Source organism: Scyliorhinus torazame, chromosome 18 (assembly GCF_047496885.1).
Source record: "Scyliorhinus torazame isolate Kashiwa2021f chromosome 18, sScyTor2.1, whole genome shotgun sequence".
Taxonomy (NCBI): Eukaryota; Metazoa; Chordata; class Chondrichthyes; order Carcharhiniformes; family Scyliorhinidae; genus Scyliorhinus; species Scyliorhinus torazame.
Genome location: NC_092724.1, coordinates 162,860,295 through 162,884,733, shown reverse-complemented (window position 1 = coordinate 162,884,733; position 24,439 = coordinate 162,860,295). Strand labels below are relative to the sequence as shown.

At 55.4% G+C, this 24,439-nt stretch overlaps 1 protein-coding gene across 4 annotated transcripts in view; it reads left to right on the top strand.

The window, feature by feature from the left end:
* The window catches only part of stxbp4 (syntaxin binding protein 4), a 346,204-nt gene that overhangs the window by 166,392 nt on the left and 155,373 nt on the right, over positions 1-24,439 (top strand). For all 4 annotated transcript variants that reach the window (XM_072483831.1, XM_072483829.1, XM_072483830.1 and 1 more), the window contains 2 exons: positions 1,907-1,985; positions 20,905-21,002. In XM_072483831.1, the coding sequence (XP_072339932.1) occupies positions 1,907-1,985; positions 20,905-21,002 (177 nt within the window). The remainder of the gene's footprint in view (positions 1-1,906; positions 1,986-20,904; positions 21,003-24,439) is intronic.

Sequence of the window (24,439 nt, the reverse complement as noted above, 5' to 3'; positions counted from 1 at the left end):
AGAGGGTACAGTCAGAGCTGGGGGTGATGGGAATACGGAGAGGGTACAGTCAGAGCTGGGGGTGACGGGAATATGGAGAGGGTACAGTTAGTGTTGGGGGTGACGGGAATACGGAGAGGGTACAGTCAGAGCTGGGGGTGACGTTAATACGGGGAGGGTACAGTCAGTGTTGAGGGTGACGGGAATACGGGGAGGGTACAGTCAGTGCTGAGGGTGACGGGAATATGGAGAGGATACAGTCAGTGTTGGGGGTGACAGGAATATGGAGAGGGTACAGTCAGAGCTGTGGGTGACGGGAATATGGAGAGGGTACAGTCAGTGCTGAGGGAGACGGGAATATGGAGAGGGTACAGTCAGAGCTGAGGGTGACGGGAATATGGAGAGGGTACAGTCAGAGCTGAGGGTGACGGGAATATGGAGAGGGTACAGTCAGTGTTGAGGGTGACGGGAATACGGAGAGGGTACAGTCAGAGCTGAGGCTGACGGGAATATGGAAAGGGTACAGTCAGTGCTGAGTGTGACGGGAATATGGAGAGGGTACAGTCAGAGCTGGGGGTGACAGGCTATGGAGAGGGTACAGTCAGAGCTGGGGGTGACAGGCTATGGAGAGGGTACAGTCAGAGCTGGGGGTGATGGGAATACGGAGAGGGTACAGTCAGAGCTGGGGTTGACGGGAATATGGAGAGGGTACAGTCAGTGCTGAGGGTGACAGGACTATGGAGAGGATACAGTCAGTGTTGGGGGTGACAGGAATATGGAGAGGGTACAGTCAGAGCTGAGGTGACAGGCTATGGAGAGGGTACAGTCAGAGCTGGGGGTGACAGGCTATGGAGAGGGTACAGACAGTGTTGAGGGTGATGGGAATACGGAGAGGGTACAGTCAGAGCTGGGGTTGACGGGAATATGGAGAGGGTACAGTCAGTGCTGAGGGTGACGGGACTATGGAGAGGATACAGTCAGTGTTGGGGGTGACAGGAATATGGAGAGGGTACAGTCAGAGCTGAGGGTGACGGGAATACGGAGAGGGTACAGTCAGTGTTGAGGGTGACGGGAATACGGAGAGGGTACAGTCAGAGCTGAGGGTGACGGGAATATGGAAAGGGTACAGTCAGTGCTGAGTGTGACGGGAATACGGAGAGGGTACAGTCAGAGCTGAGGGTGACGGGAATACGGAGAGGGTACAGTCAGTGTTGGGGTGACGGGAATATGGAGAGGGTACAGTCAGTGTTGGGGGTGATGGGAATACGGAGAGGGTACAGTCAGTGATGGGTTGACGGGAATACAGAGCGGGTACAGTCAGAGCTGAGGGTGACAGGAATACGGAGAGGGTACAGTCAGTGTTGGGGGTGACGGGAATATGGAGAGGGTACAGTCAGTGTTGGGGATGATGGGAATACGGAGAGGGTACAGTCAGAGCTGAGGGTGACGGGAATACGGATAGGTACAGTCAGTGTTGGGGGTGACGCGAACATGGAGAGGGTACAGTCAGTGTAGGGGGTGACAGGAATACGGAGAGGGTACAGTCAGTGTTGAGGGTGACGGGAATACGGAGAGGGTACAGTCAGTGTTGGGGGTGACAGGAAGACGGAGCGGGTACAGTCAGTGTTGAGGGTGACGGGAATACGGAGAGGGTACAGTCAGAGCTGAGGGTGATGGGAATATGGAGAGGGTACAGTCAGTGTTGGGGGTGACGGGCATACGGAGAGGGTACAGTCAGTGTTGGGAGTGACGAGAACATGGAGAGGTTACAGTCAGAGCTGTGGGTGATTTTTAAAGAATGGAGAGGTGAATTCAAGGGATTAGTACGGTGGAGAATTGTTGTGTTGAGAATTATTGAATGGGCTGTTGACGGTGGGCACCTAGGGCTGTATTATCACCATGTTTTGTCCATGGTTTTCTTCCCTAGGGCTTGTCCGGATGTAAGAAGACCGACCAGTCTCCTGTGGTGTCACCAAGCAACAGTTCTCCTGATGCCGCCTGTACGGGTAAGCATTGCTGTGTTTGCACTTCACGCCAAATCCCGTGGAATATGATGCATGTTCACAAAGAAATCCTGTTTATTATCAAAGGAACATCTCAGGCCAACTCTTCTGGGAAGATTGAGCAAGAGAAAACTGGCTTCAGAACCTTCTCACCCCCCCACCCCCCAGTCACCTGATCTCCCCAAGCTCCCCCCAATACTCCCTAACCCCACCAATCTCCCCCAAATCCTCCAATACTCCCCCAGCTCCACCAGTCCGTTCCCAGTTCCCCCCAATTCTCACTAACCTCCACCAATCTCCTGCAGTATCCCCCAATCTCTTGTAGTTCCCCCAATCTCAGCCACCACCAATCTCTCCCAGTTCCCCCATCATTGCCCCCCCCCCCCCCCCCCCATTCTATCCTAGTTTCAGAAGATTGAGGGGGGAACCTCATAGAAACCTATAAAATCCTAACAGGACTAGACAGGGAGGATGCAGGAAGGATGTTCCCGATGGTGGGGGTGTCCAGAACCAGGGGTCACAGTCTGAGGATACAGGGTAGGCCATTTAGGGCAGGGAAGAGGAGAAATTTCTACACCCAGAGAGTGGTCGGCCTGTGGAATTTGTTGCCACAGGAAGTAGTTGAAGCCAAAACGTGTTTTCGAGCAGCAGTTAGATACAGCACTTGGCCGGATTATGAGGGGGAAGGCTGGATAAGGCTATTGATTTAGATGATCAGCCATGATCATAATGAATGGCGGAGCAGGCTGAAGGGGCTGAATGGCCTTCTCCTGCTCCTATTTTCTATGGTCTTCCCATTCTGTACAACTGATTGAGTAGTCCTGTGATGGAAGGTAGTCATCAACAGTGCTATCAAGCAATAACCTGCACACGGACGCTCAGTTTGAGTTCTGCCAGGGTCACTCAGCTCCTGACCTCATTACAGCCTTGGTTCAAACATGGACAAAGAGCTGAATGCCAGAGGTGAGGTAAGAGAGACTGCCCTCGACATCAAGGCAGCATTTGACCGAGTTTGGCATCAAGGAGCCCGAGCTAAACTGGAGTCAATGGGAATCAGGGGGGAAACTCTCCGCTGGTTGGAGTCATACCCGGCACAAAGGAAGGTGGTTGTGGTAGTTGGAGGTCAATCATCTCAGCTCCAGGACATCACTGCAGGAGTTCCCCAGGGCAGTGTCCTCGGCCCAGTCATCTTCAGCTGCTTCATCAATTACCTTCCTTCCAGCACAAGGTCAGAAGTGGGGATGTTTGCGGATGACTGCACAATGTTCAGCAACATTCACAACTCCTCAGACACTGAAGCAGTCCCTGTCCAAATGGAGGTGGGCGCTAAATACCTGCCTTGCCAACACGGTCACATCCCACGAATGAATAGGAAAACCCTTTGTTTCTGAATCAGAATGATGCCCGCTTATCCTCTCCAATGGAAAAGAGCACTGGCTTGGCTGGTATGTGTCCGCCAATCAACATCACTGAAATAGATTCTCATCACTGTGTTCTTTGGGGGATCTTGCTGTGTAAAGGTTTCCCCCAGCATAACAGTAACTGGCTTTGAAACTATCTCATTGGCTCTAAACTGCTTAGGGACATCCTGAGGTCACAAGAGCAGCTGAGGAAATTATTTCTTTTTATTTCAGTCTGTAGGGCATTAAAAGTCAATCTTGGTGTGACCTTTCACACTGTGACCTTTCGCACTGTGTGACCTTTCGCACTGTGTGACCTTTCGCACTGTGTGACCTTTCGCACTGTGTGACCTTTTGCACTGTGTGACCTTTCGCACTGTGTGACCTTTAGCACTGTGTGACCTTTCGCACTGTGTGGCCTTTCGCACTGTGTGACCTTTCGCACTGTGTGACCTTTCGCACTGTGTGACCTTTCGCACTGTGTGACCTTTCGCACTGTGTGACCTTTCGCACTGTGTGACCTTTACCACTGTGTGACCTTTCGCACTGTGTGATCTTTAGCACTGTGTGATTTACCTTCATTGACAATCTGAAAGTTCCTGAACTGGAGGATACCCGACCCTTCATTGGTTCAACGAATGAAGCAATATTTATCAGTCAGTGAGGAAGTAGAGTGTTAGATAGGTGAGGCAGCTTTACTCTGTATCTAACCCCGTGCTGTACCTGTCCTGGGAGTGTTTGATGGGGACAGTGTAGAGGGAGCTTTACTCTGTATCTAACCCCGTGCTGTACCTGTCCTGGGAGTGTTTGATGAGGACAGTGTAGAGGGAGCTTTACGCTGTATCTAACCCCGTGCTGTACCTGTCCGGGGAGTGTTTGATGAGGACAGTGTAGAGGGAGCTTTACTCTGTATCTAACCCCGTGCTGTACATGTCCGGGGAGTGTTTGATGAGGACAGTGTAGAGGGAGCTTTACTCTGTATCTAACCCCGTGCTGTACCTGTCCGGGGAGTGTTTGATGAGGACAGTGTAGACGGTGCTTTACTCTGTATCTAACCCCGTGCTGTACCTGTCCTGGGAGTTTTTGATGGGGACAGTGTAGAGGGAGCTTTACTCTGTATCTAACCCCGTGCTGTACCTGTCCTGGGAGTGTTTGATGGGGACAGTGTAGAGGGAGCTTTACTCTTTATCTAACCCTGTACTGTACCTGTCCTGGGAGTGTTTGATGGGGACAGTGTAGAGGGAGCTTTACTCTGTATCTAACCCCGTGCTGTACCTGTCCTGGGAGTGTTTGATGGGGACAGTGTAGAGGGAGCTTTACTCTGTATCTAACCCCGTGCTGTACCTGCCCTGGGAGTGTTTGATGAGGACAGTGTAGAGGGAGCTTTACGCTGTATCTAACCCCGTGCTGTACCTGTCCGGGGAGTGTTTGATGAGGACAGTGTAGAGGGAGCTTTACTCTGTATCTAACCCCGTGCTGTACCTGTCCGGGGAGTGTTTGATGAGGACAGTGTAGAGGGAGCTTTACTCTGTATCTAACCCCGTGCTGTACCTGTCCAGGGAGTGTTTGATGAGGACAGTGTAGACGGAGCTTTACTCTGTATCTAACCCTGTGCTGTACCTGTCCTGGGAGTTTTTGATGGGGACAGTGTAGAGGGAGCTTTACTCTTTATCTAACCCTGTACTGTACCTGTCCTGGGAGTGTTTGATGGGGACAGTGTAGAGGGAGCTTTACTCTGTATCTAACCCCGTGCTGTACCTGTCCTGGGAGTGTTTGATGGGGACAGTGTAGAGGGAGCTTTACTCTGTATCTAACCCCGTGCTGTACCTGTCCTGGGAGTGTTTGATGGGGACAGTGTAGAGGGAGCTTTACTCTTTATCTAACCCTGTACTGTACCTGTCCTGGGAGTGTTTGATGGGGACAGTGTAGAGGGAGCTTTACTCTGTATCTAACCCCGTGCTGTACCTGTCCTGGGAGTGTTTGATGGGGACAGTGTAGAGGGAGCTTTACTCTGTATCTAACCCCGTGCTGTACCTGTCCTGGGAGTGTTTGATGAGGACAGTGTAGAGGGAGCTTTACGCTGTATCTAACCCCGTGCTGTACCTGTCCGGGGAGTGTTTGATGAGGACAGTGTAGAGGGAGCTTTACTCTGTATCTAACCCCGTGCTGTACCTGTCCTGGGAGTGTTTGATGAGGACAGTGTAGAGGGAGCTTTACGCTGTATCTAACCCCGTGCTGTACCTGTCCGGGGAGTGTTTGATGAGGACAGTGTAGAGGGAGCTTTACTCTGTATCTAACCCCGTGCTGTACCTGTCCGGGGAGTGTTTGATGAGGACAGTGTAGAGGGAGCTTTACTCTGTATCTAACCCCGTGCTGTACCTGTCCAGGGAGTGTTTGATGAGGACAGTGTAGACGGAGCTTTACTCTGTATCTAACCCTGTGCTGTACCTGTCCTGGGAGTTTTTGATGGGGACAGTGTAGAGGGAGCTTTACTCTGTATCTAACCCCGTGCTGTACCTGTCCTGGGAGTGTTTGATGGGGACAGTGTAGAGGGAGCTTTACTCTTTATCTAACCCTGTACTGTACCTGTCCTGGGAGTGTTTGATGGGGACAGTGTAGAGGGAGCTTTACTCTGTATCTAACCCCGTGCTGTACCTGTCCTGGGAGTGTTTGATGGGGACAGTGTAGAGGGAGCTTTACTCTGTATCTAACCCCGTGCTGTACCTGTCCTGGGAGTGTTTGATGGGGACAGTGTAGAGGGAGCTTTACTCTGTATCTAACCCCGTGCTGTACCTGTCCTGGGAGTGTTTGATGGGGACTGTGTAGAGGGAGCTTTACTCTGTATCTAACCCCGTGCTGTACCTGTCCTGGGAGTGTTTGATGGGGACAGTGTAGAGGGAGCTTTACTCTGTATCTAACTCCGCGCTGTACCTGTCCTGGGAATGTTTGATGGGGACATGTAGAGGGAGCTTTACTCTGTATCTAACTCCATGCTGTACCTGTCCTGGGAGTGTTTGATGGGGACAGTGTAGCGGGAGCTTTACTCTGAATCTAACCCCGTGCTGTATCTGTCCTGGGAGTGTTTGATGGGGATAGTGTAGAGGGAGCTTTACTCTGTATCTAACCCCGTGCTGTACCTGTCCTGGGAGTGTTTGATGGGGACAGTGTAGAGCTAGCTTTACTCTGTATCTAACCCCGTGCTGTACCTGTCCTCGGAGTGTTTGATTGGGACAGTGTAGAGGGAGCTTTACTCTGTATCTAACCCCGTGCTGTACCTGTCCTGGAGTGTTTGATGGGGACAGTGTCGAGGGAGCTTTACTCTGTATCTAACCCCGTGCTGTACTTGTCCTGGGAGTGTTTGATGGGGCCAGTGTCGAGGGAGCTTTACTCTGTATCTAACCCCGTGCTGTACCTGTCCTGGGATTGTTTGATGGGGACAGTGTAGATGGAGCTTTACTCTATCTAACCCCGTGCTGTACCTGTCCTGGGAGTGTTTGATGGGGACAGTGTAGACGGAGCTTTACTCTGTATCTAACCCCGTGCTGTACATGTCCTGGGAGTGTTTGATGGGGCAGTGTAGAGGGAGCTTTACTCTGTATCTAACCCCATGCTGTACCTGTCCTGGGAGTGTTTGATGGGGACAGTGGAGTGGGAGCTTTACTCTGTATCTAACCCCGTGCTGTACCTGTCCTGGGAGTGTATGATGGGGACAGTGTAGAGGGAGCTTTACTCTGTATCTAACCCCGTGCTGTACCTGTCCTGGGAGTGTTTGATGGGGACAGTGTAGAGGGAACTTTACTCTGTATCTAACCCCGTGCTGTACCTGTCCTGGGAGTGTTTGATGAGGACAGTGTAGAGGGAGCTTTACTCTGTATCTAACCCCGTGCTGTACCTGTCCTGGGAGTGTTTGATGGAGGCAGTGTAGAGGGAGCTTTACTCTATATCTAACCCCATGCTGTACCTGCCCTGGGAGTGTTTGATGGGGACAGTGTAGAGGGAGCTTTACTCTGTATCTAACCCCGTGCTGTACCTGTCCAAGGAGTGTTTGATGGGGACAGTGTAGAGGGAGCTTTACTCTGTATCTAACCCCGTGCTGTCCGTGTCCTGGGAGTGTATGATGGCGACCGTGTGGATGTTGCCTATTTTGGATGTTGACAGTCGGTCTTTCTGCTGGAAGTTAGAGTCTGTGCTGATTCTCCCAGCTTGTATGTTTCTTCCCTGTTGAATATTTGATGCTTTGAGAGTGACAGTGGCAAACATTTTGCATCAATAGCCCTCGTCTCTTGTCCTTCATCACCAAGGAAGATTTGAATAATGATGCTGACATGACAGGCAGAATCTCGAGGCTCCTAAGTAATGAAAGGAAATGAATTGAGTGTTTTCCTTTCAGCTGAAAGGAGCTGAATCAATGAAGTAATCCCATGTTTGTGGCTGAGGTTTGTGCAGAGGCTGCTGGAAATCACAGCTCGCTCACTCTTCCCTTTGTCAAGTTTGCCGAGATCAATAGCTGACAGTCTGCAGGTAACAAGAAATCTTCCACATCACTCAGAGCGTCGTGTTGCCTTGGCAACTGAGCATTTTCAGGTCATAAGTGGGAGTGAGAATTGCGGAGGCGTCCCTGCCGCCCCCTCACAATGCGTTCAGCTTGGTGGAGCCAGCAGGTGTGTCCCCGCCATCTGTGGGCTGCCTCTTCCACCAGTGCCGGCGGTGCAGGGCCACGTATCAGTGACGGAGCTGCGTGCAGCACTCCGGCACCGTGCTGGCCCCCTGCGCACCACTGAACCGCGGCAAGAGGCCCGTTGCCGCCGGCGTGAAACGTTCCGGTCTTTACGTCGGCGTCAATACTTAGCCCGGATTTTGGAGAATCCCAGCCATGCCTTTCACTTTCTAACCCTACACTGAATTCAATCATGTTGTGATCACTATTGGATAAGTGTTCACGGACAGTTAGGCTGCTAATTAATTTGGGCTCATCACTCATAACTAAATCTAATATTGCCTGTCCCCTTGTTGCATCTAGAACATATTGCTGCAGGGAACTAACCGAAACACATTCCAGATATTCACTACCTTTCTGACAAGTCCTTGTCTGCTGTTTGTAAATCTATTTGTAAAATCCCCATTAATACTACTCTGCATTTGCTACACCTAATTTCTGCCTCTTTGCAATCTAGCACTACAGAACTGCGGCCAAGAGGTTGATACACAACACCCATTACAGGTTTAGATCCTTTTTTGTTCCTCAGTTCCACCCATATGGTTTCCACTGGATGCTTTCCCCTCATTACATCCACACACACTATTGGAGTGACAATACCTCTAATCAGTAAGGCTACTCCACCCCCTCTGCCATATTCTCTGTCCCTCCTGTCAATTTTATGACCAGGGCTATTTAATTCCCAGTCTTGACCATCCTGTAGCCAAGGCTCCGTAACAGCTACCTCATCATCGTATTCAACTTGTATTAGCGCCTGCAACTTGAGTTTATTGCTTACACTCCGTGCATTACTATATAGAATTCTTAATTGGACTACTGCCCCTAACCTGTCCCTCAGACGTAGGCCATTCGGCCCATCCAGTCTGTACCGACCCTTCGAATGGGCCCTCGACCCATGTCCCCCCCCAGCCTATCCCCGTAACCTAACCTGCACATTCCTGGACACTAAGGGACAATTTAGCATGGCCAATCCACCCAACCTATCGTCTGTGGGAGGAAACCGGAGCTCCCGGAGGAAACCCACACAGATACTGGGAGAACGTGCAGTCTCCGCACAGACAGTGACCCAAGCCGGGAATTGAACCTGGGACACTGGCGCTGTGAGGCAGCAGTGCTAACCCGGGTCCCTGGCTCTGTGAGACAGCAGTGCTAACCCGGGTCCCTGGCTCTGTGAGACAGCAGTGTTAACCCTGGTCCCCAACACTGTGAGGCAGCAGTGTTAACCCGGGTCCCTGACACTGAGGCAGCAGTGCTAACCGGGATCCCTGGCTCTGTGAGACAGCAGTGTTAACCCGGGTCCCTGACACTGTGAGACAGCAGTGCTAACCCGGGTCCCTGACACTGTGAGACTGCAGTGTTAACCCGGGTCCCTGGCGCTGTGAGGCAGCAGTGTTAACCCTGGTCCCTGACACTGTGAGACTGCAGTGTTAACCCGGGTCCCTGACACTGTGAGACAGCAGTGTTAACCCGGGTCCCTGACACTGTGAGACTGCAGTGTTAACCCGGGTCCCTGGCACAGTGAGACAGCAGTGCTAACCCGGGTCCCTGACACTGTGAGACTGCAGTGTTAACCCAGGTCCCTGGCGCTGTGAGGCAGCAGTGTTAACCCGGGTCCCTGGCACAGTGAGACAGCAGTGTTAACCCGGGTCCCTGGCACTGTGAGAGAGCAGTGCTAACTCGGGTCCCTGGCACTGTGAGACACCAGTGTTAACACGGGTCCCTGGCACTGTGAGACAGCAGTGCTAACCCGGGTCCCTGGCACTGTGAGACAGCAGTGTTAACCCGGGTCCCTGGCACTGTGAGACAGCAGTGCTAACCCGGGTCTCTGGCACTGTGAGACAGCAGTGCTAACCCGGGTCCCTGGCACTGTGAGACAGCAGTGTTAACCCGGGTCCCTGGCACTATGAGACAGCAGTGTTAACCGGGGTCCCTGGCACTGAGAGACAGCAGTGTTAACCCGGGTCCCTTGCGCTGTGAGACAGCAGTGTTAACCCGGGTCCCTGACACTGTGAGACAGCAGTGTTAACCCAGGTCCCTGACACTGTGAGACAGCAGTGTTAACCCGGGTCCCTGAGACTGTGAGACAGCAGTGTTAACCCGGGTCCGTGGCACTGTGAGACAGCAGTGTTAACCCGGTCCCTGGCGCTGAGACAGCAGTGTTAGCCCGGGTCCCTTGCACTGTGAGGCAGCAGTGCTAACTCGGGTCCCTGGCGCTGCGAGGCAGCAGTGTTAACCCGGGTCCCTGGCTCAGTGAGACAGCAGTGTTAACCCGGGTCCCTGGCGCTTTGAGACAGCAGTGTTAACCCGGGTCCCTGGCACTGTGAGATAGCAGTGTTAACTCGGGTCCCTGGCACTGTGAGACAGCAGTGTTAACCCGTGTCCCTGGCGCTGTGAGGCAGCAGTGCTAACCCGGGTCCCTGGAGCTGTGAGGCAGCAGTGCTAACCCGGGTGCCTGACACTGTGAGACAGCAGTGTTAACCCGGGTCCCTGGAGCTGTGAGGCAGAAGTGCTAATCGGGTCCCTGGCGCTGTGAGGCAGCAGTGTTAACCCAGGTCCCTGACTCAGTGAGACAGCAGTGTTAACCCGGGTCCCTGGCGCTTTGAGACAGCAGTGTTAACCCGGGTCCCTGGCACTGTGAGATAGCAGTGTTAACTCGGGTCCCTGGCACTGTGAGACAGCAGTGTTAACCCGCGTCCCTGGCGCTGTGAGGCAGCAGTGCTAACCCGGGTCCCTGGAGCTGTGAGGCAGCAGTGCTAACCCGGGTCCCTGGAGCTGTGAGGCAGCAGTGCTAACCCGGGTCCCTGGCACTGTGAGACAGCAGTGTTAACCCGGGTCCCTGGCGCTGTGAGGCAGCAGTGTTAACCCGTGTCCCTGGCACTGAGACAGCAGTGTTAACCCGGATCCCTGGCACTGTGAGAAAGCAGGGTTAACCTGGGTCCCTGGCACTGTGAGACAGCAGTGTTAACCCGGGTCCCTGTACTGTGAGACAGCAGTGATAACCCGGGTCCCTGGCACTGTGAGATAGCAGTGTTAACTCGGGTCCCTGGCACTGTGAGCCAGCAGTGTTAACCCGGGTCCCTGGCACTGTGAGACAGCAGTGCTAACCCGGGTCTCTGGCACTGTGAGACAGCAGTGCTAACCCGGGTCCCTGGCACTGTGAGACAGCAGTGTTAACCCGGGTCCCTGGCACAGCAAGGCAGCAGTGTTAACCCGGGTCCCTGGCACAGTGAGACAGCAGTGTTAACCCGGGTCCCTGGCGCTGTGAGACAGCAGTGTTAACCCGGGTTCCTGGCACAGTGAGACAGCAGTGCTAACCCGGGTCCCTGGCACTGTGAGGCAGCAGTGCTAACCCGGGTGCCTGGCACTATGAGGCAGCAGTGCTAAGCCAGGTCCCTGGCACTGTGAGACAGCAGTGTTAACCCGGGTCCCTGGGGCTGTGAGGCAGCAGTGTTAAACCGGGTCCCTGGCACTGGGAGGCAGCAGTGTTAACCCGGGTCCCTGGCACTGTGAGAGAGCAGTGCTAACTCGGGTCCCTGGCACTGTGAGACACCAGTGTTAACACGGGTCCCTGGCACTGTGAGACAGCAGTGCTAACTCGGGTCCCTGGCACTGTGAGACAGCAGTGTTAACCCGGGTCCCTGGCACTGTGAGACAGCAGTGTTACCCCGGGTCCCTGGCGCTGTGAGGCAGCAGTGCTAACCCGGGTGCCTGGCACTGTGAGGCAGCAGTGCTAAGCCGGTCCCTGGCACTGTGAGACAGCAGTGTTAACCCGGGTCCCTGGCACTGTGAGACAGCAGTGTTAACCTGGGTCCCTGGCACAGCAAGGCAGCAGTGTTAACCCGGGTCCCTGGCACTGTGAGACAGCAGTGTTAACCCAGGTCCCTGGCACTGTGAGACAGCAGTGTTAACCCGGGTCCCTGGCACTGTGAGACAGCAGTGTTAACCCGGGTCCCTGGCGCTGTGAGACAGCAGTGCTAACCCGGGTCCCTGGCGCTGTGAGACAGCAGTGTTAACCCGGGTCCCTGACACTGTGAGACAGCAGTGTTAACCCAGGTCCCTGACACTGTGAGACAGCAGTGTTAACCCGGGTGCCTGACACTGTGAGACAGCAGTGTTAACCCGGGTCCCTGGCACTGTGAGACAGCAGTGTTAACCCGGGTCCGTGCACTGTGAGACAGCAGTGTTAACCCGGTCCCTGGCGCTGAGACAGCAGTGTTAACCCGGGTCCCTGGCACTGTGAGGCAGCAGTGCTAACTCGGGTCCCTGGCGCTGTGAGGCAGCAGTGTTAACCCGGGTCCCTGGCTCAGTGAGACAGCAGTGTTAACCCGGGTCCCTGGCGCTTTGAGACAGCAGTGTTAACCCGGGTCCCTGGCACTGTGAGACAGCAGTGTTAACCCGCGTCCCTGGCGCTGTGAGGCAGCAGTGCTAACCCGGGTCCCTGGAGCTGTGAGGCAGCAGTGCTAACCCGGGTCCCTGGAGCTGTGAGGCAGCAGTGCTAACCCGGGTACCTGGCACTGTGAGACAGCAGTGTTAACCCGGGTCCCTGGCGCTGTGAGGCAGCAGTGTTAACCCGTGTCCCTGGCACTGAGACAGCAGTGTTAACCCGGGTCCCTGGCACTGTGAGACAGCAGGGTTAACCTGGGTCCCTGGCACTGTGAGACAGCAGTGTTAACCCGGGTCCCGGTACTTTGAGACAGCAGTGATAACCCGGGTCCCTGGCACTGTGAGATAGCAGTGTTAACTCGGGTCCCTGGCACTGTGAGACAACAGTGTTAACCCGGGTCCCTGGCACTGTGAGACAGCAGTGCTAACCCGGATCTCTGGCACTGTGAGACAGCAGTGCTAACCCGGGTCCCTGGCACTGTGAGACAGCAGTGTTAACCCGGGTCCCTGGCACAGCAAGGCAGCAGTGTTAACCCGGGTCCCTGGCACTGGGAGACAGCAGTGTTAACCCGGGTCCCTGGCACTATGAGACAGCAGTGTTAACCCGGGTCCCTGGCACTGTGAGACAGCATTGTTAACCCGGGTCCCTGGCGCTGTGAGACAGCAGTGTTAACCCGGCTCCCTGAGACTGTGAGACAGCAGTGTTAACCCGGGTCCGTGGCACTGTGAGACAGCAGTGTTAACCCGGTCCCTGAGACTGTGAGACAGCAGTGTTAACCCGGGTCCGTGGCACTGTGAGACAGCAGTGTTAACCCGGTCCCTGGCGCTGAGACAGCAGTGTTAACCCGGGTCCCTGGCACTGTGAGACAGAAGTGTTAACCCGGTCCCTGGCGCTGAGACAGCAGTGCTAACTCGGGTCCCTGGCGCTGTGAGGCAGCAGTGTTAACCCGGGTCCCTGGAGCTGTGAGACAGCAGTGTTTCCCCGGGTCCCTGGCACTGTGAGACAGCAGTGCTAACTCGGGTCCCTGGCACTATGAGACAGCAGTGTTAACCCGGGTCCCTGGAGCTGTGAGACAGCAGTGCTAACCCGGGTCCCTGGCATTGTGAGGCAGCAGTGCTAACCCGGGTCCCTGGCCCTGTGAGGCAGCAGTGTTAACCCGGGTCCCTGGCGCTGAGACAGCAGTGTTAACCCGGGTCCCTGGCACTGTGAGGCAGCAGTGCTAACTCGGGTCCCTGGCGCTGTGAGGCAGCAGTGTTAACCCGGGTCCCTGGCGCTGAGACAGCAGTGTTAACCCGGGTCCCTGGCACTGTGAGGCAGCAGTGCTAACTCGGGTCCCTGGCACTGTGAGGCAGCAGTGCTAACTCGGGTCCCTGGCGCTGTGAGGCAGCAGTGTTAACCCGAGTCCCTGGCACTGTGAGGCAGCAGTGCTAACTCGGGTCCCTGGCACTGTGAGACAGCAGTGTTAACCCGGGTCCCTGGCGCTGTGAGGCAGCAGTGCTAACTCGGGTCCCTGGCACTGTGAGGCAGCAGTGCTAACTCGGGTCCCTGGCGCTGTGAGGCAGCAGTGTTAACCCGAGTCCCTGGCACTGTGAGGCAGCAGTGCTAACTCGGGTCCCTGGCACAGTGAGACAGCAGTGTTAACCCGGGTCCCTGGCGCTGTGAGGCAGCAGTGTTAACCCAGGTCCCTGGCACTGTGAGACAGCAGTGTTAACCCGGGTCCCTGGCACTGTGAGACAGCAGTGTTAACCCGGGTCCCTGGAGCTGTGAGACAGCAGTGTTAACCCAGGTCCCTGACACTGTGAGACAGCAGTGTTAACCCGTGTCCCTGGCGCTGTGCCCGGGGTGTTGCTTATTTTTGTTAATTATTTTTATTATTATTGTTTATCTTTATTCATGTTTATTAATTTTTAATGTTTATTATTTCTCACTTTTGGCTTAACCAGTAAACGCTCTGTAGTTTAGCCGTTGAAGTTAGATTGCTGTTGTTTCTATATTCTCTGTGCAGTTATTTCTTTGTATAACTGTATTGACTTCCTCTCAGGCCGCTCCCTCCCCCCTCTTCAACACGATGAAGCATTTCTGCAACTCCTGATGAAATATTGCCCGTGTATTAAATGTATTTAATCTAATTCTTGGGGGCATGGTTAGTGAACATGCCGATTTCAATCCTGTGGCCCACTGAGATGACGGAGGGCCACTCATGCGACCCACTCACTGGCCCAGGTTGCCCATCACTGGCCCAGGCTGCCCATCGCTGGCTCAGGTTGCCCATCACTGGCCCAGGCTGCCCATCGCTGGCTCAGGTTGCCCATCACTGGCCCAGGCTGCCCATCACTGGCCCAGGTTGCCCATCACTGGCCCAAGCTGCCCATCACTGGCCCAGGCTGCCCATCGCTGGCTCAGGTTCCCCATCACTGGCCCAGGCTGCCACCCACTGGCCCAGGTTGCCCATCACTGGCTCAGGTTCCCCATCACTGGCCCAGGCTGCCACCCACTGGCCCAGGTTGCCCATCACTGGCCCAGGTTGCCCATCACTGGCCCAGGTTCCCCATCACTGGCCCAGGCTGCCACCCACTGGCTCAGGCTGCCCACCCACTGGCCCAGGTTGCCCATCACTGGCCCAGGTTGCCAATCACTGGCCCAGGCTGCCCAACACTGGCCCAGGCTGCCCATCACTGGCCCAGGTTGCCCATCACTGGCCCAGGCTGCCCATCACTGGCCCAGGCTGCCCATCACTGGCCCAGGTTGCCCATCACTGGTCCAGGCTGCCCATCACTGGCCCAGGTTGCCCACTCACTGGCCCAGGTTGCCCACTCACTGGCCCAGGCTGCCCACTCACTGGCCGAGGCTATCCATCGCTGGCCCAGGTTGCCCATCATTGGCCCAGCATGCCCACTCACTGGCCCAGGTTGCCCACTCACTGGCCCAGGTTGCCCATCACTGGCCCAGGTTGCCCACTCAATGGCCCAGGCTGCCCATCACTAGCCCAGGTTGCCCATCACGTGCCCAGGTTGCCCACTCACTTACTCAGGTTGCCCATCACTGGCCCAGGTTGCCCAACACTGGCCCAGGTTGCCCACTCACTGGCCCAGGTTGCCCATCACTGGCCCAGGTTGCCCACTCACTGGCCCAGGTTGCCCACTCACTGGCCCAGGTTGCCCATCACTGGCCCAGGTTGCCCACTCACTGGCCCAGGTTGCCCATCACGTGCCCAGGTTGCCCATTCACTGGCTCAGGTTGCCCATCACTGGCCCAGGCTGCCCATCACTGGCCCAGGCTGCCCATCACTTGCCCAGGCTGACAATCACTGGCCCAGGCTGCCCACTCACTGGCCCAGGCTGCCCACTCACTGGCCTAGGTTGCCCACTCACTGGCCCAGGTTGCCCATCACTGACCCAGGTTGCCCATCACTGGCCCAGGTTGCCCACTTACTGGCCCAGGTTGCCCATCACTGGCCCAGGCTGCCCACTCACTGGCCCAGGCTGCCCACTCACTGGCCCAGGTTGCCCATCACTGGCCCAGGTTGCCCACTTACTGGCCCAGGTTGCCCATCACTGGCCCAGGTTGCCCATCACTGGCCCAGGTTGCCCACTTACTGGCCCAGGTTGCCTATAACTGGCCCAGGTTGCCCACTTACTGGCCCAGGTTGCCCATCACTGGCCCAGGTTGCCCATCACTGGCCCAGGTTGCCCACTCACTGGCCCTGGGTGCCCATCACTGGCCCAGGTTGCCCATCACTGGCCCAGGTTGGCCATAACTGGCCCAGGTTGCCCATCACTGGCCCAGGCTGCCCATCACTGGCCCAGGTTGCCCACTTACTGGCCCAGGTTGCCCATCACTGGCCCAGGTTGCCCATCACTGGCCCAGGTTACCCATTCACTGGCTCAGGTTGCCCATCACTGGCCCAGGCTGCTCATCACTGGCCCAGGCTGCCCATCACTGGCCCAGGCTGCCCACTCACTGGCCCAGGTTGCCCACTCACTGGCCCAGGTTGCCCATCACTGGCCCAGGTTGCCCACTCACTGGCCCAGGTTGCCCACTCACTGGCCCAGGTTGCCCATCACTGGCCCAGGTTGCCCACTCACTGGCCCAGGTTGCCCATCACGTGCCCAGGTTGCCCATTCACTGGCTCAGGTTGCCCATCACTGGCCCAGGTTGCCCATCACTGGCACAGGCTGCCCATCACTGGCCCAGGCTGCCCATCACTGGCCCAGGCTGCCCATCACTTGCCCAGGCTGCCCATCACTGGCCCAGGCTGCCCACTCACTGGCCCAGGCTGCCCACTCACTGGCCCAGGTTGCCCACTCACTGGCCCAGGTTGCCCATCACTGGCCCAGGTTGCCCACTTACTGGCCCAGGTTGCCCATCACTGGCCCAGGCTGCCTATCACTGGCCCAGGTTGCCCACTTACTTGCCCAGGTTGCCCATCACTGGCCCAGGCTGCCCACTCACTGGCCCAGGTTGCCCACTCACTTGCCCAGGTTGCCCATCACTGGCCCAGGTTGCCCACTTACTGGCCCAGGTTGCCTATCACTGGCCCAGGTTGCCCACTTACTGGCCCAGGTTGCCCATCACTGGCCCAGGTTGCCCATCACTGGCCCAGGTTGCCCACTCACTGGCCCTGGTTGCCCATCACTGGCCCAGGTTGCCCATCACTGGCCCAGGTTGCCCATCACTGGCCCAGGCTGCCCATCACTGGCCCAGGTTGCCCACTTACTGGCCCAGGTTGCCCATCACTGGCCCAGGTTGCCCATCACTGGCCCAGGTTGCCCATTCACTGGCCCAGGTTGCCCATCACTGGCCCAGGCTGCCCATCACTGGCCCAGGCTGCCCATCACTGGCCCAGGCTGCCCACTCACTGGCCCAGGCTGCCCACTCACTGGCCCAGGTTGCCCACTCACTGGCCCAGGTTGCCCATCACTGGCCCAGGTTGCCCACTTACTGGCCCAGGTTGCCCATCACTGGCCCAGGCTGCCCACTCACTGGCCCAGGCTGCTCACTCACTGGCCCAGGTTGCCCATCACTGGCCCAGGTTGCCCACTTACTGGCCCAGGTTGCCCATCACTGGCCCAGGTTGCCCATCACTGGCCCAGGTTGCCCACATACTGGCCTAGATTGCCTATCACTGGCCCAGGCTGCCTATCACTGGCCCAGGTTGCCCACTTACTGGCCCAGGTTGCCCATCACTGGCCCAGGTTGCCCACTCACTGGCCCAGGTTGCCCATCACGTGCCCAGGTTGCCCATCACTGGCCCAGGTTACCCATTCACTGGCTCAGGTTGCCCATCACTGGCCCAGGCTGCTCATCACTGGCCCAGGCTGCCCATCACTGGCCCAGGCTGCCCACTCACTGGCCCAGGTTGCCCACTCACTGGCCCAGGTTGCCCATCACTGGCCCAGGTTGCCCACTCACTGGCCCAGGTTGCCCACTCACTGGCCCAGGTTGCCCATCACTGGCCCAGGTTGCCCACTCACTGGCCCAGGTTGCCCATCACGTGCCCAGGTTGCCCATTCACTGGCTCAGGTTGCCCATCACTGGCCCAGGTTGCCCATCACTGGCCCAGGCTGCCCATCACTGCCCCAGGCTGCCCATCACTGGCCCAGGCTGCCCATCACTGGCCCAGGCTGCCCATCACTGGCCCAGGCTGCCCATCACTTGCCCAGGCTGCCCATCACTGGCCCAGGCTGCCCACTCACTGGCCCAGGCTGCCCACTCACTGGCCCAGGCTGCCCACTCACTGGCCCAGGTTGCCCATCACTGACCCAGGTTGCCCATCACTGGCCCAGGTTGCCCATCACTGGCCCAGGCTGCCCACTCACTGGCCCAGGCTGCCCACTCACTGGCCCAGGTTGCCCATCACTGGCCCAGGTTGCCTATCACTGGCCCAGGTTGCCCACTTACTTGCCCAGGTTGCCCATCACTGGCCCAGGCTGCCCACTCACTGGCCCAGGTTGCCCACTCACTTGCCCAGGTTGCCCATCACTGGCCCAGGTTGCCCACTTACTGGCCCAGGTTGCCTATCACTGGCCCAGGTTGCCCACTTACTGGCCCAGGTTGCCCATCACTGGCCCAGGTTGCCCATCACTGGCCCAGGTTGCCCACTCACTGGCCCTGGTTGCCCATCACTGGCCCAGGTTGCCCATCACTGGCCCAGGTTGCCCATCACTGGCCCAGGCTGCCCATCACTGGCCCAGGTTGCCCACTCACTGGCCCAGGTTGCCCATCACTGGCCCAGGTTGCCCACTTACTGGCCCAGGTTGCCCATCACTGGCCCAGGCTGCCCACTCACTGGCCCAGGCTGCTCACTCACTGGCCCAGGTTGCCCATCACTGGCCCAGGTTGCCCACTTACTGGCCCAGGTTGCCCATCACTGGCCCAGGTTGCCCATCACTGGCCCAGGTTGCCCACATACTGGCCCAGGTTGCCCATCACTGGCCCAGGCTGCCCATCACTGGCCCAGGTTGCCCACTCACTGGCCCAGGTTGCCCATCACTGGCCCAGGTTGCCCACTTACTGGCCCAGGTTGCCCATCACTGGCCCAGGCTGCCCACTCACTGGCCCAGGCTGCTCACTCACTGGCCCAGGTTGCCCATCACTGGCCCAGGTTGCCCACTTACTGGCCCAGGTTGCCCATCACTGGCCCAGGTTGCCCATCACTGGCCCAGGCTGCCCACTCACTGGCCCAGGCTGCTCACTCACTGGCCCAGGTTGCCCATCACTGGCCCAGGTTGCCCACTCACTGGCCCAGGTTGCCCATCACTGGCCCAGGTTGCCCATCACTGGCCCAGGTTGCCCACATACTGGCCTAGATTGCCTATCACTGGCCCAGGCTGCCTATCACTGGCCCAGGTTGCCAACTTACTGGCCCAGGTTGCCCATCACTGGCCCAGGTTGCCCATCACTGGCCCAGGTTGCCCATCACTGGCCCAGGTTGCCCACTCACTGGCCCAGGTTGCCCATCACTGGCCCAGGTTGCCCATCACTGGCCCAGGCTGCCCATCACTGGCCCAGGTTGCCCACTCACTGGCCCAGGTTGTCCACTCACTGGCCCAGGCTGCCCATCACTGGCCCAGACTGCCCACTCACTGGCCCAGGATGCCCATCACTGGCCCAGGTTGCCCACTCACTGGCCCAGGTTGCCCACTCACTGGCCCAGGTTGCCCATCACTATAGTTGTGTTCACAACCTCGCACTTCTTAAAGTTATTTATTTTCAATTAATTTTTACAGTCTGGGTGTTCGCTGGTTAGACCGGCATTTATTGCACATCCCTAGCTGCCCTTTAGAAGGTGGGGGTGAGCTGCCTTCTGGAACCGCTGCAGTCCCTGTGGTGTAGGTACACCCATAGTGTTGTTAGGGAGGGAGTTCCAGGATGTTGCCCCAGCGACAGTGAAGGAGCGGAGATATATTTCCAAGTCGGGATGGTGCGTGACTTGGAGGGGAACCTCCAGGTGGTGGGGTTCCCAGGTATCTGCTGCTCTTGTCCTTCTGGATGGTGCTGGGCGTGGGTTTGGAAGGTGCTGTCGGAGGAACATTGGTGAGTTCCTGCAGGGCATCTTGCGGTACACACGGCTGCCACTGTGCGTCGATGGTGGAGGGAGTGAATGTTTGTAGAAAGGGGGTTCCTTTGTTCTGGATGGTGTCGAACTTCTTGAGTGTTGTTGGAGCTGCGCTCATCCAGGCGAGTGGGAGAATCCATCACACTCCTGACTTGTGTCTTGTAGATGGTGGACAAGCTTTGGGGGGGTCAAGAGGTGAGTTACTCACCATAGGAATTCCTAGCCTTTGACCTGCCCTGGTAGCCACAGTATTAATGTGGCTGGGTCCAGTTCAGTTTCTGATCAATGGTAACTCCCAGGATGTTGATTGTGGGGGATTCAGCGATGGTAATGCTATTGAATGTCAAGGGGTGGTGGTTAGATCCTCTCTTGTAGGAGATGGCCATTGCCTGGCACTTGTGTGACATGAATGTAACTTGTCACTTGTCAGCCCGAGCCTGGAGATTCTCCACATCTTGGACATGGGCTGCTTCATTATCTGAGGAGTCGCCAATGGTGTTGAACATTGTGCGTCACCTGCAAACATCCCCACTTCTGACCTTATAGTGGAAGGGAGGTCATTGATGAAGCAGCTGAAGATGGTTGGCACTAGGACAGCTAATTTGCAGCTCATGATTCTGAAGTACAGTCAATAAATGAAATATGGGAAAAAATGTTTGCACAGCAAGATCCCATAATCACATACAAATGCCGAACCACCCCGCCCCCTCCTGTCCCAAGGTTTTCCATGCCGCTTCCTGCATTCCTGCAGCAGAGGTTTAGCAGTGTCCTGGTGGGGGGAAACAGTTCCGGTCAGAATCAGACTGGAAAACAGCATCATTAATGTAAATTGTAACTCAATGCTTTGCTAACTTTTCCTGCAGTTAGTGTGACTCCTGCCTGGACACAAAGCCCTGCTGTCCGAGGGAGGTCATTGTCCCTCAATCCCAGCTTTCGTCTGAAAGTGGACAAGTTGGAGATGGTAAGTTATTGATTCTTAGGCCTGGTGGCCATTCAGCCCCTTGTCCTCATGCTACCCCATGAAAGAACCATCCGAATTAGTCACGCTTTCTCAACATATTCTTACTAGTGAATCCCCTCCGACTGCATGTCCAATCCACCTTCTGGGATCTGAGTCACTCTCTGATAGTGCGCTCCACACCTTAACAACCACTGCTTGAAGACATTTTCCCTCATTTCCCTTCTCCTTCCAGCACGGTAGCACAAGTGGATAGCACTGTGGCTTCACAGCTCCAGGGTCCCAGGTTCGATTCCCTGCTGGGTCACTGTCTGTGCGGAGTCTGCACGTTCTCCCCGTGCCTGCGTGGGTTTCCTCCGGGTGCTCCGGTTTCCTCCCACAGTCCAAAGACGTGCAGGTTAGGTGGATTGGCCGTGATAAATTGCCCTTAATGTCCAAAATGGTTTGGAGGGGTTATTGGGTTACGGGGATAGGGTGGAAGTGAGGGCTTAAGTGGGTCGGTGCAGACTCGATGGGCCGAATGGCCTCCTTCTGCACTGTATGTTTCTATGTTTTATGTTCTATGCTCCTTGGCCAATTATTTTCAATCTCTGGCCTCTGATGTCTGACTCAATTCCCAAGGGAAATGTTTTATCCTGACTTGCAGAATCAAATACCTTCGGAATTTTCAAAACCTCGATTAATTATCCCATTAAGCTTCTCTGCTCAAAGGAATACAATCCCAGCTTCTTCAGTCACTAAAGTCTCTGGCCCGTGGTACCATCCTCTGCAACTTCTCTCAGCCTTTGCCACCCTTCCAGAATTACTCGAGCAAAGGTCTAATGGTGAATTGTAAAGGTTTTCTTTATTCTTTCATGGGATGTGGATGGCACTGGGCAAGGCCCAGCATTTATTGCCCATCCCTAATTGCCCTTCAATTGAGTGTCTCGCTCGGTCAATTCAGAGGACAGTTAAGAATCATTGCTGTGGATCTGGAATCACATGTAGGCCAGACCGGGTAAGGACGGCAGATTTCCTTCCCTAAAGGACATTAGTGACCCAGATGGGTCTCCACAACAATCGGTGTTCGTTGCAAAGGTCGTCAATTCCATTTTATTTTATTAATTTAATTTAAATATTGCTGTGATGGGATTTGAAACCATGTTCCCTAAAGCCTGTGGAATCCTCATCCAGTGATATTTCCACTGCGCCACCAGCTCCTGCAGGTTTTGTACGACCTCCTCATTTTTGTCTTCAATGCCCCTATGGGCGGCACGGTGGCACAGTGGTTAGCACTGTTGCTTCACAGCACCAGGGTCCCAGGTTCGATTCCCGGCTTGGGTCACTGTCTGTGCGGAGTCTGCACATTCTGCCTGGGTTTCCTCCGGGTGCTCCGGTTTCCTCCCACAAGTCCCGAAAGACGTGCTGTTAGGTAATCTGGACATTCTGAATTCTCCCTCTGTGTACCCGAACAGGCGCCGGAATGTGGCGACTAGGGGATTTTCACAGTAACTTTATTTTTTTAATTTTAGAGTACCCAATTATTTTTTTTCCAATTAAGGGGCAATTTAGCGCGGCCAATCCACCTACCCTGCACATCTTTGGGTTGTGGGGGTGAAACCCACGCAAACACGGGGAGAATGTGCAAACTCCACACGGACAGTGACCCAGAGCCGGGATCGAACCTGGGACCTCGGCGCCGTGAGGCAGCAGTGCTAACCACTGGGCCACCGTGCTGCCCCTTCACAGTAACTAATTGCAGTGTTAATGTAAACCTATTTGTGATAATAAATAATATTATTATTGTTTACTAAGTCGTGTACCTTACACACATTCTCAACCACCACATCAGCTTGGCCCGACCCTGTGCTCTGGCACCTGGCCAAACAGCACCATTTCGATCACACCGCCTCCATGCTGTCTCCCCAAAGAGAAGCACTTCATATTTTCCTGCATTAAACTGCAGCTGGCGTGTGTACCAAGTGTGACAAATATATCGGATTTTCCAAGCGCATTGTTGCTCCTGGGTTTAAAACCTTTAAAGTCAATAAAGTCTTTTACAGCCCTCACCTCGGCTGCTTCCAGTTAGTGAGCTCGCAGACCGCATCCAAATGAGGGGATAATAAACAACTCCAGCAGCGGGCACTGTGCCGGGCTTCTCTCTGTCGGCCCCCAGTACCTTTCCTTCCATCTTCCTGATCGCTTTTAATGTTCAGCATAATGAGACAAAACATGCGATGTCATCTTACACCTGAATTTGGGGAAATGTCTTTTTACACTCGGAATTTTGTATTTAACGTAATGAGATTTTGTTCCTTAAAGAAACTTCGGGCACAAACTATAAAGTAAACAACTGATTTATTACAAACGGGAAAAGTTGATTTTGTATTGCTTCACGGGATGTGGACGTCGCTGGTTAATCCAGCATTTATTGCCCATCTCTAATTGCCCCTTGAGAAGGTGGGGGTGAGCTGCCTTCTGGAACCGCTGCAGTCCATGTGGTGTAGGTACACCCACAGTGCTGTTAGGGAGGGAGTTCCAGGATTATGACCCAGCGACGGTGAAGGAACGGCCGATATATTTCCAAGTCAGGGTGGTGAGTGACTCGGAGGGGAACCTCCAGGGGGTGGGGTTCCCAGGTATCTGCTGCTCTTGTCCTTCCAGATGGCGGAGTTTGTGAGTTTGCAAGGTACCTTTGCAGGATCCTTGGTGAGTTGCTGTAGTGCATCTTGTAGATGGTACACAGGCCTGCCACTGGGCATGGTGACTGGAGGGAGTGCATGTTGAAGGTGGTGGACGGAGTGCCGATCAAGCGGGGCTGCTTTGTCCTGGATGGTGTCGAGCTTCTTGAGTGTTGTTGGAGCTGCACTGAACCAGGCAAGTGGGGAGTATTCCACTACATTCCTTGTAGATGGTGAACAGGCTTTGTGGAGTCAGAAGGTGAGTTATACACCTCTGACCTGCTCTTGTAGCCACGGTATTTATATGGCTAATCCAAGCTTCTGGTCGATGATCAACCCCAAGATGATGATGGTGGTACTGGTGACAGGATTGTCGTATAAAGAGCGATTGGATCAACTGGGCCTGTAGTTACTGGAATTGAGAAGAATGCGAGGGGATCTAATTGAGACGCATAATTGTGACAGGGCTGGACAGACTGGGAGCAGGCGTGTTTCCTCTGAACACGGAGGAGGGGGGTCTAGAACAGGGGCTACAGTCTCAGGATGCGGGGGTAGGACATTTAGGACTGAGATGAGGAGAAATTGTTCCACTTGGAGGATGTTAAACCTGCGGAATTCTCTTTGACAGTAAGCTCTGGAAGCCAAGCCACTGAAAATACTTAAGAAAGAAATGGATTTTTAGACTCAACAGATGTGGAGAAGTATTGGGAGAGCGCGGGAGTATGGCGTTGAGATAGAGGGTGAGCCATGATCATGTAGTGGTAGCGTGGCTTCTTTAAG